General features: G+C 37.4%; 1 protein-coding gene across 6 annotated transcripts in view; it reads left to right on the top strand.

Moving 5' to 3' along the window:
* Positions 1 to 9,447, top strand: part of PDE4D (phosphodiesterase 4D) — a gene marked incomplete at its 5' end in the record, with an annotated part of 761,328 nt that extends 751,881 nt beyond the window's left edge. For all 6 annotated transcript variants that reach the window (XM_081318714.1, XM_081318718.1, XM_081318715.1 and 3 more), the window contains 4 exons: positions 1,575 to 1,729; positions 2,053 to 2,175; positions 3,567 to 3,749; positions 4,439 to 9,447. In XM_081318714.1, the coding sequence (XP_081174840.1) occupies positions 1,575 to 1,729; positions 2,053 to 2,175; positions 3,567 to 3,749; positions 4,439 to 4,858 (881 nt within the window). In that variant the 3' untranslated portion in view covers positions 4,859 to 9,447. The remainder of the gene's footprint in view (positions 1 to 1,574; positions 1,730 to 2,052; positions 2,176 to 3,566; positions 3,750 to 4,438) is intronic.
* Between the last annotated feature and the right edge of the window lie 7,494 nt (positions 9,448 to 16,941).

Below are 16,941 nucleotides of genomic sequence, written 5' to 3'. Positions count from 1 at the left end.
GAAAAGACAGAGGAGGAAAACAAAGATGAACTTCAGGATGTGTGGCAGACATTTATTGCTGAAAGAGTTCCTCAATGTGACTACATCTGCCTTCAACATCAACATTTCAGCAGAAAGAGCAAGGCAAAATGCACAACTTGCACAATGTAATATTTCTGCTGATGTTGGTACCATGGCCAAAGTCTGCACTCACTGTTATAAATTTCTATTTCCTGGAAAAACCACCCGTTTCTGCTATATGAAGGGAAGGGTCAGGATAGGCAATTTGCCTAATGAACTTCTCAATTTATATAGCAATAGTGAACCTATCGCAAACAGGTTCAGGAAGAACATTAGCTAATACAACTGCCTGTTCCAAATGAACCCTTTGGTGCCAAAAAAACTCATTTGAATGAGGAATGGATGGAATCCTGTGTTTATTCAAGGGCAAATCCACCATTATATCATTACTGAGCTGGAGGGGGGAGAATAGATTCTACTCTGGACTCTTTTCCCCTCCCCCATCCAGCTCAGGACTGCACAGTGTCTTCTTCTGGACCTCTTTCTGGAAAAGCTCTGTGTCACCAAAACTCTCCCAAAACTGTATCTTCATATGCACATTCTGTCACAGAGCTAAAGCTACTCAGTTTCCCACAGAACTCTTTGATTCAAGTGAACTCTTTGGATTGCTATCAGATAAACTGGAATTGAAGATCTGCCATCCTTTTAATGAGGAACTTGGATCTTCCAAAGCTTTCCAAAGGAATGCATACGATGATGAAAGAACTCCACAGGAATCTCACTGTATCAGTTATAAACTTTGATGCATTCAAAATGACATTGTCATGATTCCAAGAATTGCAGTCAATTTATCAGAAGGTGAAGTTGTCCCTCTTCAGCATACATAGTTTCCTATACTGTCATTCTTTGCTCTCACTATATATAAACCAGAGGGACAAATCATGGAGAATGTTCTGATTTATCTGGAGAAACCAGTATTCTAGCATGGTCAGCTGTATGTCACTTTAAGCCAAGGAGAAAGAAATGTAAACCAGTATTCTTAAAGCATCCTTCATTAAATGAAAAGCATCTATATTTGTCTTGCTAGACATCTTTCTTCTTGAATAAAATGATGTTTTCTTTAATTTTTCAAACCAAAACAATAGCAATTTGCATGTGGTCATTCTGTTTTTCTGTTTAGGTAAGGAAATATCTTTGAAAGAATGATCCAACAAGTCATGGGTTGTCTAATTGCAATCTGCATCTTATTAATGAGTCTTCTGCTTCCATTAGTGCTCGCCACCAAACAATAGAAACAAAAGGATACTGAAGCTCTGTCAGCATGGCAGATAACATTTCAGCAGGATAAATGACAATTGTGAAAAATATGCTTTCTGAGAGAAGAATGCATTGTTCTTGAAGGAAAGTCTGTTGTCAGATTTTATTTGCAATTAGCCATAGTGGTGTGTTTTTTTCTAATGTAGATGGATGTTTTGGATGCCTTAATAATGTTAAGACCCAGAAATATAACTTGTATAACAATCAAACAAAAATGCAAATTTTATTAACAGTGCTGTCTTGGGACTTTCTTGCAGACTCTGAACTTGCCTTGATGTATAATGATTCATCAGTCCTGGAAAACCATCATCTAGCTGTTGGGTTCAAATTATTGCAGGAAGAGAATTGTGACATTTTCCAGAACTTGACAAAAAAGCAGAAGCAATCATTGAGGAAGATGGTCATTGACATCGTGAGTTATTTTTATTTATCATTATTTATTTATGATTTTTAATGTATTCAGTTTTTATAGATCCATTTCATGATAAATTTGATATTACTTTCATTTTTATGTCATCCTATAGCTCAAATGCAAAATGATGCACCAGATAAAAATTTTTTTTGGGGGGTGAATACTTTGAAATATGTTATACCTGATTTATGCAATTTGTGTTTCCATAAGATCTGTTGATTAGGATATTTTCTGTGGCTGTCTCTTTCATTTCATTAGCAAGATGTAATAGCTTTAAGATGGAATCAATTATTGTGACCTTTATCTTTTCTTTCTCCTCCAAGGTGCTTGCCACAGACATGTCTAAGCATATGAATCTATTGGCTGATTTGAAAACAATGGTTGAAACCAAGAAAGTGACTAGCTCTGGAGTTCTACTTCTTGATAACTATTCAGATAGGATTCAGGTAAGATACTCTGCATTTTAAACAAATTATCTTCTTTATTCACGTCATTACCTTCAGATGACCTGGGTGACTCGACTTTTTGGACTGACTGCCGTACTTTTTGCAAAAACATTCTCTTGGTTATGGCTGCTTCTAGGGCATTCTCACTTTTTTATTTTTATTTTTTTTATTTTAATTCCATTTATATCCCGCCCTTCTCCGAAGACTCAAGGCAGCTTACAAGCTTAGCAGTAGCCCTCATTCTATGTATATGGCTGCTTATTAGGGCTTTCACACACCCCCAAGCAGCATTATTACAAAGTCAGCTTAATTGCCCCCAACAGTCTGGGTCCTCATTTTACCTACCTCGGAAGGATGGAAGGCTGAGTCAACCTTGAGCCTGGTGGGATGCGAACCTGCACTAATTGCAGGCAGCTGGTGTTACTTAAGGAGGCATTAGCCCACTGCTCCACCAAGGCAACTTGATGAGGTACCTCATTTTACAGAGGTACTTTACTCTTTCTTGACTCTTCATTTAATGATGCTAATCTACATTGACTACTCAGTTTGTTCTTCTAATCACATCTTTTGCAGCTTGCAGGAACACTTGTTACAAGTGAAGTAGTGCAGACATCTGCATACCCATATCATATCACTCATACCCATTAGTAGAGGAACAGAAATGTAGATTTTTCAGCCAGAGACTACATATAAACTGTCAAGAGATTAGGTGCAATCCATTATGTCCCCACAGTATTTTGTTGCCCTCTTTCATTATGCTTGTATATATGCACAAGTAGGAGTGTCTGAAGTTTCAGTCTGTTGCTTTGGTTGGCTAGTTGGTTGGTTGGTTGGTTTTGTTTGCGGAGATGTTTCTTAACCCACAAAATTCTACTTAGCAGTGAAAGGATGAAATTACTTTAAATGTGTATGCATGTTAAATTTTAAAATTAATTTTCAATCTTAAATCATTTTAAATATTTCCATATGCAGTGGTACCCACTTCTGCAGTTTGGCTTTCAAAATTTCATTTAAATGCTTATGTAGCCTACAGGCCAATCCTAATTTAGACTATTATGTCAGTGTCTGAAGTTTTTTTTCCTGGTCTTGAGGGTAGTTAACAGGCTTGATTAATTCCCACGTATCTTCATAACTGATTAGTCTTGCACTTACAACATTTTTGGCTTTTTAATATAGGCAAAGCTATAGATGTGAGATAATTGGTAGCTATTAATGTCAGTGTGAAAAACGCACAGCATATCATCCTGCTGGTGTTCAGAATAAACCTTGCACTCCATGTATTTTCAAGATTTCTGTTTTCTCACCCACCAAATGTGCAAATTGAAAAAGAGCTTTGTCTCCAGTGGAATAACACCGCAAGTTTTCTCAATATTTTTTCCTGTTTAATTTAGGTTCTACAAAATATGGTACACTGTGCAGATCTAAGTAATCCAACAAAGCCACTCCAGTTATATCGCCAATGGACAGATAGAATAATGGAAGAGTTCTTTCGTCAGGGAGATCGAGAAAGAGAAAGAGGCATGGAAATAAGTCCCATGTGTGATAAACACAATGCATCTGTAGAAAAATCACAGGTAATAATTTAATTGAAGGATGAAAAATCAGTGTAGATGGTTTAGAGCAGGGGTAGACAACCTTGGCTCTTTTATGACTCATGGACTTCAACTCCCAGAATTCCTGAGTCAGCATAGCTGACTCTGGGAGTTGAAGTCCATGAGTCATAAAAGAGCCGAGGTTGTCTACCCCTGGTTTAGAGAATCCTGTAAGCTCTTGAAAGAAATAGGCAATAACTGTTGATTGATGTCAGCCATTCAGCATAACTCAGATCAGGAAACTGACTCTACAGGAAGACAAGAACTATATTACATTGCTACACTATATTACAATGCTATACTAATGGAATCTTGCAAGAGTGATTGGATTTTAATCTCCCCTCCCTCTTATATCTCAGTGAATCAGAGAGGAGTCTACCTGAGTTTGTTCCCAATGCTATCTTGTTTCCCATGATTTAAGGAATATGGCTTTGCTTGTAACATGGTTTTGTTTATTTCCCTCAAGGTCATATTTACACAAATGGTTGATAAAATACTAGTCTATTAAATAATGAAAAAAAATTGGAGTTTTTATTTAAAAGAAAAATAATATAGAAAAGGACTAAATAAAAAGATAACTTCTTGTGAAGCTAATTTTAATAAATAATGTGATAAACTTAATTCCTTCATTCTTTATAATAACATCTCCCCTTAATTCTACATTGTAACAGGTGGGTTTTATAGACTACATTGTTCACCCTCTCTGGGAGACCTGGGCAGACCTTGTCCATCCAGATGCCCAAGACATCTTAGATACTTTGGAGGACAATCGTGAATGGTACCAGAGCACAATCCCTCAGAGTCCTTCTCCCGCACCAGATGACCAAGAGGAGGGTAGACAAGGACAAACTGAAAAATTTCAGTTCGAACTAACTTTGGAAGAAGATGGTGAATCAGACACAGAGAAGGACAGTGGAAGTCAAGTGGAAGAAGATACCAGCTGCAGTGACTGCAAGACTCTTTGCACCCAAGACTCAGAGTCCACAGAAATTCCACTTGATGAGCAAGTGGGAGAAGAAGTGGTAGAGGAGGAAGAGGAGGAGAATCAGTCAGAACCTTGTGTGCTAGAAGAACGGTCTCCTGACACGTAACAGTATGCTAACTGCATAGCGCTCTATACTCTCTCCTTTTCTGTTTTTAAAAGCTGAAAATGGTTTCCAAAGTGCGTATCATATGGCACAACCGTGATCATGCCTCACTGTCATCTGCCAGAGTTGTTTGTTGATCAAAAACTTAGTTCAGCACTCAGGATTAGTGTGACCCGAATTGTTCATCTCCATGGCACCAGAGAATGAAGGAAAACATCTGCAAAGAACAGTTGAATTAAGAGTTCAGCTTGGCTGATATGAAAGACTGACAGTACTCACAGCTGTTTTTCAAAAGGAGGAAAGGCTGGTCCAAAGCTAATGTGAGTGTGTGTGTGTGTGAGATTGTATGTGTGTTTTGTATTAGGTTTTAATTTCATGAAGAGGCAATTAATAACATACAATTAATGATTAACACCAGAATCTGAAGAAAGTGACCAGCAAATGAATCAAGTTGTCTAGTGGAAAATAAATGCACTCAAATATCAGGATACAACATGAACCAGTAGGAAGATGAAGCTGTGGAAATCACATACTTTTCTAATTTCAAGTCTTCCTGACACATGACTGAAAAAGGTGTAGCTCAATGGTTGCACTAGAGTCTGCATTTTGTATCATATGTAAAACAGAAATCTTTTTGTAGTTTACTTTTATTATTAAATGTGTTGGGTTATTATATTTAAAAGAATGCAACACCCTCTGAATTTCATCTGCCAGTGGCTTTTTCTTCCTACCTCTTCTCCTATCCCCAAAAAAGAGTAACTTGCAAGTTTTCAGTACATGTATATGCTACACTGGATAAATTGAATTTTATATTTGTTTGCACTTAGATTTTCATAGCAATTTATTCAACTGTTATAAAATAGCCTTTTGTTTTATAGACCAATGATACATATATGATGTTCTGTTAATTCTCTCTCTCACCCACCCACCTACCCAGCCTCTTATTGTAGGAAAACACTTTGTTTTCTGTCTTTTTTCTTTGTAAATGTCCAAAAGCAGCAATATATTATCTGCTATGAGCTCTTTGGCCTCGCAGATAGCTTAGTCCTGCAGATCCAAGGTTTATGGTTGTGAGTTAATTCTCCTCAACCAAAACAATTATTTTTGAAATCTAGTGGAACACTAGAGTAGCAGTTCCCCAACATTTGGGTTGCAACAATTGAAAAGTGACAGGAATTTGGACCATTAGGATTCAATCTTCCTATAGTAGATGCATTGGGGTTTAGAAGGTTGAAATGAATGACAAATTTGGATCTGAGGTTTTCAGATCTGTGGCCAGTATAAGTGTGACTTTCCTAGTATTTTATCTGATCACTGAACATTTCCTTTTCCATGAGACAGTTGGAGTGAACAATAGCATTGTAGTAGTCTTCAGCCCCAATGGCTTTATTAGACCAACAAATAAATACTTTGGTTGGAGGCTTATGGGCCACTTTTATTGCACAGTACATCAAATTATATTTGTGCAAACAGGTCAGGAATAAACTGTTTCTAAGGAATTTTTTGTTACGTCAAAAACTTTTTGAGTGGGTTTGTGCTATTGTGGGAAATGCACTACCCTACAAAACTGACAGGTTGTGAGAAAGAAAAAGCATTTCCAGAACAAAGGGTAGACTGCCATCCATTGTAGAATTACATGCCATTATGGTTGTTAATTAAAATGGGATTTACGTATCTAATTTTAAATTTGGCTGTAGGTGTAGCATACAGCTATAATAATGTGTAGGAAATCTATGCACAGTAGCAGATGTTAATGCAGACTGATATCTGTGAGGATTGAAATGGACCATCCTCACCTGTCCTGTGCTGCCTTTTCTTGCCAGGTTGCATTAGTAGGCACATATTCTTGCTGCTTTATCAACATGGTACATTTCCTTGACCACATAGATCCTCTATATTTGACATACATTTGCATAAAACAGCTCCTCACTGTATGCAAAAACTTTGCACAAAGTTATTGTAATCCCAGTATTAAAGCAATTTTGTTGGACTGGGTGTGAATCATGAGTCCTTGTTTCGCTGAAAACAAAAATAGGATTGGATTGGATCGAGCCTAAATTAATAAGGCTTTAGTCTCATTGTAATCAATGGAACTATTCCTTCATTTATTTAGAATTAATGGTTGTTTTGTATATCAAGTTCTTATGGTAAGCACTGACTAATGAGGATTTTTGAAAAATGTTTTAATATGTTGACTCTCTTAGTTCTTAATGCCTTTTGTTAAAAAAAAACAACTCGGGAAATGAATAGAAGATTTTCATCAAATTGCTCTTAGCATAAATTCATGGCCTCTCCTTCACTACTTTGACATTTGTACAGTCCCCAAGAGTGCCTGGAATTTTAATGAAAAAAAAAGCAATATAAATTCCAAAAATCTAAATGGACATAGAAGGGTTATTTTTTTTCCTGCACTAATAGTTTAATCAATAAGGTGTTCTCTGGCTTGAGCCAGCAAGTTCTGAGGAAAAAAAACTGTTAAATACATAAATATCTTTGCTTTCTAACAAGATTTCCCAACTATAAATTTCAAGAAGGTTTAATTCATTGCTGGATCTTGTTAGAGTGCACACTGTAAGATTAAACTTTCAAAGAAAATGGAGACTGTATTGTGTAGTGTGTAAAAATACACCCATACACATGGACAATCAAATGACAGAAAGCATAATTTTTAGAGCCAGGGATTGAATGCACTGTACAATCTTTTCTGTTTTATTCTTTTATTTTATTTTGCCTGAAGTGTGTGATAGCACACCCATGGCTGAAAAAAAATATTAAAAGGTGACTTTACATGTGCTCTCCGTTTTTGCCACAAGTAAAATGCAAAGCATTGGTACAGTTTTGAAAAGGAAAGTGAGAGAATATCTGGGAAAGGCAAGAGGAATTTGAGTTTGCATTTATACTTTAGCTTGCAAGTTACTGTTCTTGGTAATGTTGTGTCTGTTCCTTTTGATTTCTGATTTCATGTCATTGTTTCAAAAAATGTGATCAGATAATATAGGTAGAACAAATCACATTCAAAAGCTTTTTTAAAAAAAAAACTTGAGAATGAAATGAATTTTACAGCTTTGTCATTTATTTTACAATGCATTTATTTATTTATTTTTTTGTGCCATGCATATTTTTTTTTCTCACCAAATGACCTTACTTGTAATAAGTCTTGTTTGTCTCTGTTTACAGCTATGTATTTATTGTAATGTATATAGTGTAATGTTAATTGTAAATTATAAGTTCTTATTATAACATCATTCTTGCCAGGATGGTGTTGCTATATTTGGAACTCTTGGTGAGAGAATTAATATTGTGTATACATACTCCCCTTGTACATTTTTCCCTTGTGTAATATATCCTTTATCACCTTAGAGCTTGTTTATGGAAGAGTTGAGAAAAATGATAGAATACATAGATATATAAATTAAAAGCTGCAGGTCTTTGGTCCCAGGGCTGTGCCTTAACTTTAAACAAAATTTTCTTCTGTTTTGCTGCATTTGGAAGAAAGGTCGTAGCAAACATGGGCTGGGTGTATCTCTACTATGCTTTTTTGAAAAGGGACTTCAGCTGTGTCCCATCTAGGAATGTTCTCTTTTCCACTATCTAGGATCCACTGAAGCTGGGTTTTGGGAAAAAGGTTTTTTTTTTAAAGGCAAGATGGCAAGAGACTGTGCAATTGAAACTGCCATCTTGACTTTTTCGAGACACCACATGGATGCCCCCGTCAGACTCTGACCTCTTTTTGGATAAATGCCTTCTCTCTAATGGAATATACATTCCCCTTCAAAGCTTTTCTTGAGGGATTCTTCACCTTTCTTAGAGAAAGTAAAGGGGGGGGGGAGAAAATGCCGCCACCACTTAATCAAAAAGAATGAGCACCAATCAATGGCAGCTACTGCTCTCAAGCCCCACTGAAACAAGAAAGTTACTTTCCGTCCATACCAAGGCAATTCATATAGGCAGATTATAGCCATTATCTTTAATACAGTGGCTCTCCACATTAGACCTGTATTGGTATTGTGCTGTAAAACAGGACCTATTCCCTCCTATAAGGCTTTCAGGCAGCCAAAGCTTACTTCTGTATGAATGAATGTGCATCATATGAATGCATCAGGAACGTCTGTAGCTTTCCTACATCATTGAAACACTACTGTTTGTTTTAGGCAAAATCAACAATGGCCTGAAGTATGTCTCACTGCTGCTCTTGGACATGAAGCTTTGTAGTTCAGATACCTCATCTCTATTCTACCCGCACCCAGCCCATGTAGCATGTGATTGCTTGGTGAAAGGAGAGATTCTTTTTCAAGAAAAACAGAGCCGCCTCCTTGACACAAACTGTAGATTTTAGCAGCCCTGGCCCAAAGGAATACGATTGCTTTTTGTTTTTCACAATATAAAAGGGACACTATTACAACAGAATTCCTGAACAATATTTTCGTTGTTTTCAGTTGGTTTTGTTTCCTTTGGGTATGTCTTTAGAGTGACAGAGTATGCGAACATTGCAAATAATTCAATGGTTTCTTAGCCTCTCTTACAGCCTATGGAATAGTACTGTATGTCAGATACCTTCATATGAAATTTTTATATGCAATGGAAATAAAAGCATGGGTTGATTCTGCCTAGGTAATTTCATTTGACTATCTTTTTGCAAGTAAATTTATCTTAACAATTATTGTCCCATAAACAAAAAGGTTGGTCTAGAAGGTGAAAAAACAGAATGGGAGTTGGATGATATTATGATTGAATGTGCAAACAATTGTAGAGGGAACTCATTTGAAGGAAATAGTAAAAGGAGTAAAATCCTACATCCTCTTACTAAGTGAAAAAAATATAAGGTAGGAAATGTATACTTATTTAAATAAAATTGCAGAACAAAAATTTTTAAATTTAATCTTGGATAGCCAACAAATTTTTTCTATGTTCTATGTTGCCTTATCACTTAAGAATCTGGAAAAGGTTTCAGGAAGCTTATGGGAATGGTAAATTAGCAAAATCTGTTGCCCTACAGTCTGTGCAATTCTGAATCTTATCATTTCTAATATACCTATAGATAAGACATAGAATCTAGAGTTAGGCATCCTGAAACCAACATAATTTACATTAATCATAATTAACAGTCTCATTAATCTTTGTAATTCTAAATTCTGATTTCAGTTTCTCAATGACATTTTGGTTCTATCCAAAAACACATGTAACTGGATTCCATTGGCTAGTCAGTTTGTCAAGATATAGATAATAGACTAGATAGATGGATGGATGGATAGATAGATAGATAGATAATTTAATTTAATAATTTAATTTAATTTAATTTAATTTAATAATATTTCTATACCGCCCTTCTCCCTGAGGACTCAGGGCGGTTCACAGGGCAAAAGTGAAATACAAAATACAAACATTAAAAAGAGATTAAATGATTGCCCAAGTTAAAACAATTAATAGATAGATAGATAGATAGATAGATGATAGATAGATAGATAGATAGATAGATAGATAGATAGATAGATAGATAGATAGATAGATAGATAGATAGATAGATAGATGATAGATAGATAGATAGATGACATGTTTGCACACATAATTCGGACAAGGATGTTTAGCTGAGTTTTGTTTGTGCTTCAAAGGAAGGTGTGATTAGTACTTAAATGGGAGACCATCGTGGTATAGCAAGCAATATTGGGAAGTTGAAAACCATTATGGAAAAAGTGGTGACAAGCCATTTCCATATTCTTGCCAAGGAAACTTACACAGACATGAAACTGCCATCAAGACTGAAGTGTGAATCAGAGAAAACTCAATTTTACTTTTTTTATCCAACTATTATTTCTTGATGACAAATGATTGTTCTTAACTGTTAACTTTTCCTCAGAAAACGGGGTGGCAATTTGTGGGCCTCAAAATGTTGCTGAATTACAAATCTGAACTTCCCTCCCTTTTGGTTGCGCTAGGAATTATAGTTCAGCAACATCTAGGAAGCTGTACAATGCCTATCCATTACTCACCCATGGTAGGATACATACTTCAGAACACCTTTTGAGTCCAAACATGGCCAGGTTTAATGTTCCAAGTTTTAATGCACACTTCTGTATCAGATAATCTAAAATTGGGGTTATTAGGAGTTTTTCCCCCCAATGTAAATAGGAACCTCACAGGAGGTGTTATCAAAAACACAAAGTGAGATGATTTAACGTTCCCTCTTCACCTATTGTACTCCCAATTCCTGTGATTCCCATTTTATGTATGTTGCCATTTTAACAATGCCTGTGGTGGAGAGATTATAAATTATAATCTAAATTATAACCCTGTTGCAATACAAATTATTGTGCTACACTCAAGAAAACAAAAATGCACTTGGGAGACACCTCAGTTTTCTTTCTACAAATCTTGTTTATAAGAACAGAGACTTGTTTTAAAGTTTCATTGTGATCTGGGAAATTTGACTGATTAATGGATGGTCTGTTTGTACCTTCCGTGAAATGGCATTGCTTCCAAACAATTGCCTTCCCATCTGCAAATGTATTGGGGAATTTCAAAGGCTGCTTTTAATTATTAGGCTGTTTCAAAGCCTGATATCAGTAGGGGTGTGTGTGTGTGTGTGTGTGTAGTGTTGGTGCAAGAAAGGAAGTGAAAAATGAGAGATGTGTGTGAGAGAGTGAGAGAATAAGGTGAATATATGCCAGAGAATGGGGTGTGTATTTGGGAGATGATCAAAATATGTCATTAGTATGTGAGAGAAGAAAGTGCTGAGGAAAACAAAAGAGTAAAGTTTGAGGAAAAAGTGGAGTTTTTGCATGACAGAGAATCCTGACAAAAAAGGGGTTTATAGAATATGTTGGGAAAGGAACCATAGAATATATCCTCACTGAAGTGCCTGTCATTGGATCTATTCTTGCACTCTGCATGCAAATCTGCACATAGGTGCCTTGGATGGAAAATGTTTCCCCAGCAATTATACCATTCCGCTATGTAACAACTCTACGAAATGAGGTTAGTTTTATTGTTCCTGCAATAAAATAGTGGAAACTGCTTAGAAAATAAACAGGCTACAACATGCTAGAGAAGTATATAAAGGTAGTTGAATAAGGGAAGTTTGATGGAAAGAAGATATGAAAGATGTTATGTATGAGAAAAGAATTTGTAAGTGCTACAAAAATGCTGAGAGAAAGCTATTACAAAATGTATCCAGTGAAAAATAGAATTACAAAATATGATTAAGAACAAGGAAAAGGGAAGAAGAGAAGAGAAAAATACTACACGGTTTTAATTAAAATGTATAACATTTTTGGAAATAAATGAAGGCAACTAAACAAAGAACCTCCAGGAGAGGAATGGAACTAGGATAAAAGTGATATAATTATTTGAGTTGAAACAGGAAGTGAGAGAATGCTGGAAGTTTGAATGCACGAGTATATGAGAAAGATATGAAAAAGTAGAATGGAAGGGAATGTTATAAATATTAATGTTCTGTTGGAAGATTTTCTTTGGTTTGGATTTCCAGGTGGGATGCAGACTTCCAGTTCCAATTGAAAGAAATGACACGAAGAAAACCTCAATGATTTCTGGACTAGCTAGTAGTTTCCCACGCTGAGGGGTCCTGTTCTTATACCTCTCCAGCTATTGAGATTATGATTTTGCTGTTGTAAAAATTTATTGTTCATTGTCTTTCATCTCAGTTTATGTCTGTGTGAACCGGTAGTCACCAATATTGTCCTCAAGAAGTATTTCTTTGTTCATGTAAATGTGTTCTCTGTTGTTACAATGTTCCTAGTGGGTCTAATCGTTTCATTCGAGAGGCGTGTCTGTGGCTTCAGAAGGTTTCTTTTGACTTGGCAGTTTGCTCGGAACTGCTTCAAAGGGGGTGAGGGGAAAAAGGAATGAGATATGAAAACTTTTCCTTTGATCTTTTTACATTCTGATCTGGCTCCTATCTGAAATAGCACCTTTCCTGAGGGGTTCCCTATCCTTCCTAGCTTAATTTACATCTGTGATGGCAAGTTTATGGGTTTGGATTTCCTTTGTAATATTTTCTCTTTGAAAATATTTAATTGTAGGATTTCCTCCCCAATGGAAATTACCCACTTGTTTTGGGGTTTGGGAAAATTCTGATGTGTAAAATGTTTCTTTTGGGTGTTAATAGATAGTCATCTCTCAATTCCCCCATTTTGGGCAAAGGAGAGATATGGGGTGTTGTTTCTCTCTCTTCTGCCCAACCCAGTTCATTGTCGCTATAAACTTGGTAATCATAGTCAATTTGGTTCATCATTATGGAAACATGCTTTTCTTTGGCGCATTGCTTTGGAATTAGTGAGAAACATGTTCTTTGGAAACTAAGACAGAGCTGTGTGATCTGAAAAAGGCAACATAGAAGAACACCTGCAATAGTAGCTGTGACTGCACCCAAAATGAGAATTTTTAGCCAGTGTAAATTTGGTAGACAGTCAAAAAGTCCTGATAAAAAAATCAAAAGGAGAATTTTCACATCCAATTTTATGTGTAAGTTCCTTTAGCTGTTGGATATCATCCTCTATCAGCTGTGAGTGGTCACTTAAGTTGAAGCAACAAAGCCCTCTGAATTCTTCACACCCATGATTATGTCTTAGTAACAAATAAAGGATGGCTGCTTGATTTTCAAGGGTTGCCTCTCTCACCTGTTTCAATTCATTGAGATTTTCTTTACTCTGTCTGATTTCTGTAATAATAATAATAATAATAATAATAATAATAATAATAATAATAATAATAATAATAATAATAATAATAATAATAATAATAAGTAGTAGTAGTAGTAGTTGGAAGGGACCTTGGAGGTCATCTAGTCCAACCTCCTGCTCGGGCAGGAAACCCTGTACCACTTCGGACAAATGGCTGTCCAGTCTCTTCTTAAAAACTTCCAGTGTTGGAGCATTCACCACTTCTGGAGGCAGGTTGTTCCACTGGTTAATTGTTCTAACTGTTAGGAAGTTTCTCCTTAGTTCTAGGTTGCTTCTCTCCTTGACTAATCTACTTTCGAGCAGCTTGCTACACTTCGTGTCATTTCTTTCAATTGGAACTGGAAATCTGCATCCCAGCTGGAAATCCGAACCAAAGAAAATCTTCCAACAGTTCAAAATAAAAATAGATGAAAAAGAAATTAATGCTGTTGGAATGTTGAAAAACAGAAAGGTTATGGTGCAGAAATGTCACTGAAAAAGCATTAAAATCTGAAAATGGTTTGCTTATAGAAGGACTTTGCAATTTTTTTACTGTATATGAAGACTGTATTTGCACTTGATTATTATTATTGCAGAATTTTGACTGAAAAGGTTCAAGGGATGACAAGGAGCAAAATTTGGAAAGTGCAATATGATATTATTCCAGACAGGACAGAAAAACTAGTTGGTCCTTGAGAAATACATGTCTAAAAAAGAAAGAGAAAATGTATGATAAGCCAATAATGGTAGTCCTTGACTTATGACCACAACTGGGACCGGAATTTTTATTGCTAAGTAAGAGAATTGTTAAGTGAGTCACACCTTGTTTTATGACCTTTTTAGCTATTATGTCATGGGCTCTGATGAGCAGGAATGAAGACATACAGATGAGTACAGAAAAACTCATTATTTAAGCAGAAACTGTACTGAGGAATTGGAGTCACCCTGCCTCAATATATAGCCAGACCCTATGGTAGCAACCAATAGGATTGAACCCCTGTTTGCTGCCCAAAGTTGACCAATTGCAGGACCGGAGACATCCTGTCTGAGTGGCTGGAGAACCGTTAGTTCTCCAGCAACGCACGTGGTGATATTCCAAAAGCTCAGTACATAACACCCCTCCCTCCTAAGATCAGGCTATAACACCCTTGACAATAGTCAAGGTTTAATAATCACTGCCAACAACCAAAATACTAAAATAATAATAAACAATAATAAATGTAATGCTTTGTTATTGCAAGGTAGTAGAATGATATTACACGACCTTTACAGAAGTGCTTTGTAGAGTGGACTACAAAGAGATTAAAGAATAGCTTGTCCATGCAATAAACTACAAAGGGATAAAACAACGTCTCAGTGAACATGCTTGACAGCAGTTACCTTTTAAACCCGCCCCCCAAATTCTGTAGGTAGTGGTACAATGTCATACATTACACATCACTTTATTTTACAACATAGTCTGTAGGATATGCTGGGGGTTTATGTGGTCTGGAGGAACGCCTTGGGGTTCCAGTCACTTTGTGGTCTACCAGCTTATCCGGTGGGCTGGGTAGACCCATGTCCCCTTGTGCTCCTGTGTCCAGGGGAGTTGAATTGCTCTGGCTGGCCTCTCTAGTTTGGCCCACCCCAGAATCTGACTGTTTAGCAGAGTAGGCACAGCGGTCACTGAGATTCGGCTGGTTCGCCTGGTCAAGGGTCCCATGTTGCACTTCTGAGCTGCCATGTTCCTCTTCTGAATCAAGTTCCACTGAGAAAGGAAAACCCTGGTGGTTCTGGTGTGAGCTGTCTTGGGTGCCAGCTTGAGGACCTCGGGAGGGACTTGTGTCATAGTCCTCACTTAGTGACCATTCTGGAAACCTTTTCCTAAGTTGGTCAATATGTCTTCTGACCAGTCGCCCTCCCTCCAACCCCACTTTATAAGATATGGGTCCGGATTCTTTCATCAACTGACCAGGAACCCACAAGTTTCCAGGCCCATAGTTCCTGGCCCAAACCCAATCACCTGTTTTCAGCCCCCTCAGGGGTTTTGGTTTAGAGGCTTCAGATGCCACTCTGTCTGAATGCAACCTGTCCAGTTTAATAATTAAGCGCCTTCCCCAACGAAGCTCAGCAGGACTTTTGCCTGTAGCTGTGCAGGGTGTAGTGTTTTGACAGAGCAAGAAATCTGTCAATCTGTGATGCCAGTCACCTGTGATGATGTGCTTGAGCGCCTTTTTTGTTGTCCTCATCATGCGTTCGGCTTGTCCATTCATAGAGGGGTGAAATGGTGCAGACGTAGCATGTCTGATGAGGTTAGCTCTGAGAAAAGCCTGAAACTCAGCAGCAGTGAATTGAGCCCCATTATCAGAAACCAAAACATCAGGTGCTGAGTTTTCTCAGCACCTGGATGGTCCTAGCAGTAGTCATATTAGGGACTGGAACTACTTCCAGCCATTTTGAGTGGCTATCCACTACTACCATAAAAAGCTGTCCTTGGAAAGGCCTAGCGTAGTCAATATAAACCCTAGACCAGGGGTATGTGTTTCTTCCTACCTATGAAATGGGGCCTGAGGCATTTTGGGCTTAGACCTCTGGCAAGTACAGTATAGCAACCATGGACTTGATCCTCTACAGCCTTATCCAAGCCAGGCCACCAAAGGTAGCTTCTAGCTAAGGCTTTCATCTGTACAATGCCTGGATGGCCTTCATGTAAGGAATGTAAGACACTGTCCCTCAATGATGTAGGGATAATGACCTCTGTTGCCCCATAATATACAGCCCTTATGTGCAGACAATTCATGTCTTTTGACAAAATAACTTTGGAAATCAGGGCCTAGACTTTTTTCCAACCAGCCCATGTATACCCATGACAGTACTCTGCTCAGAATTTTATCTGTAGCAGTCTCAGCAGCAATATCCCCAGCATGGAGGGGAAACTCAGGCAAGTCCTGAATGGACAATATTTTAGCAGCAGGAGCTGGATCAGGATCCATTAGTGGCAGTGGTAGTCTGCTGAGGCCATCTGCATGGCCCATTTCCTTCCCAGGTTTGTGAACTAACTTAAATTGTATGCAGACAAAAATATAGCCCATCTCAACATTCTTGGAGATAGTATGTGGGGAGTTTGCTTATCTGTGGTGAATAGGCCCAAAAGGGGTTTGTGGTCAGTGAAGACAGTGAAATCTCTGCCATATAAATAATCATGAAATTTTTTGACTCCAGCCACTACGGCTAATGCTTTTTTATCAATTTGTGCATAATTATGCTCAGCAGCAGATAAGGTTCTAGAATAGAATGCAATAGGAACTTGTTTCCCATTCTTCTCTATGTGGCTTAAGACTGCCCCCACCCCATAGGGAGATGCATCACATGCAAGACATACAGGTTTAGACTCAATGTAATGAGTTACAGTGGATTTTTCTGAAAGAAGGG

The sequence above is a fragment of the Vipera berus genome (genome assembly GCF_964194415.1).
Source record: "Vipera berus genome assembly, chromosome: 2".
Classification (NCBI taxonomy): domain Eukaryota; kingdom Metazoa; phylum Chordata; class Lepidosauria; order Squamata; family Viperidae; genus Vipera; species Vipera berus.
The sequence above is the reverse complement of the archived record's forward strand: the minus strand, read 5'-3'. Positions and strand labels throughout refer to the sequence as shown.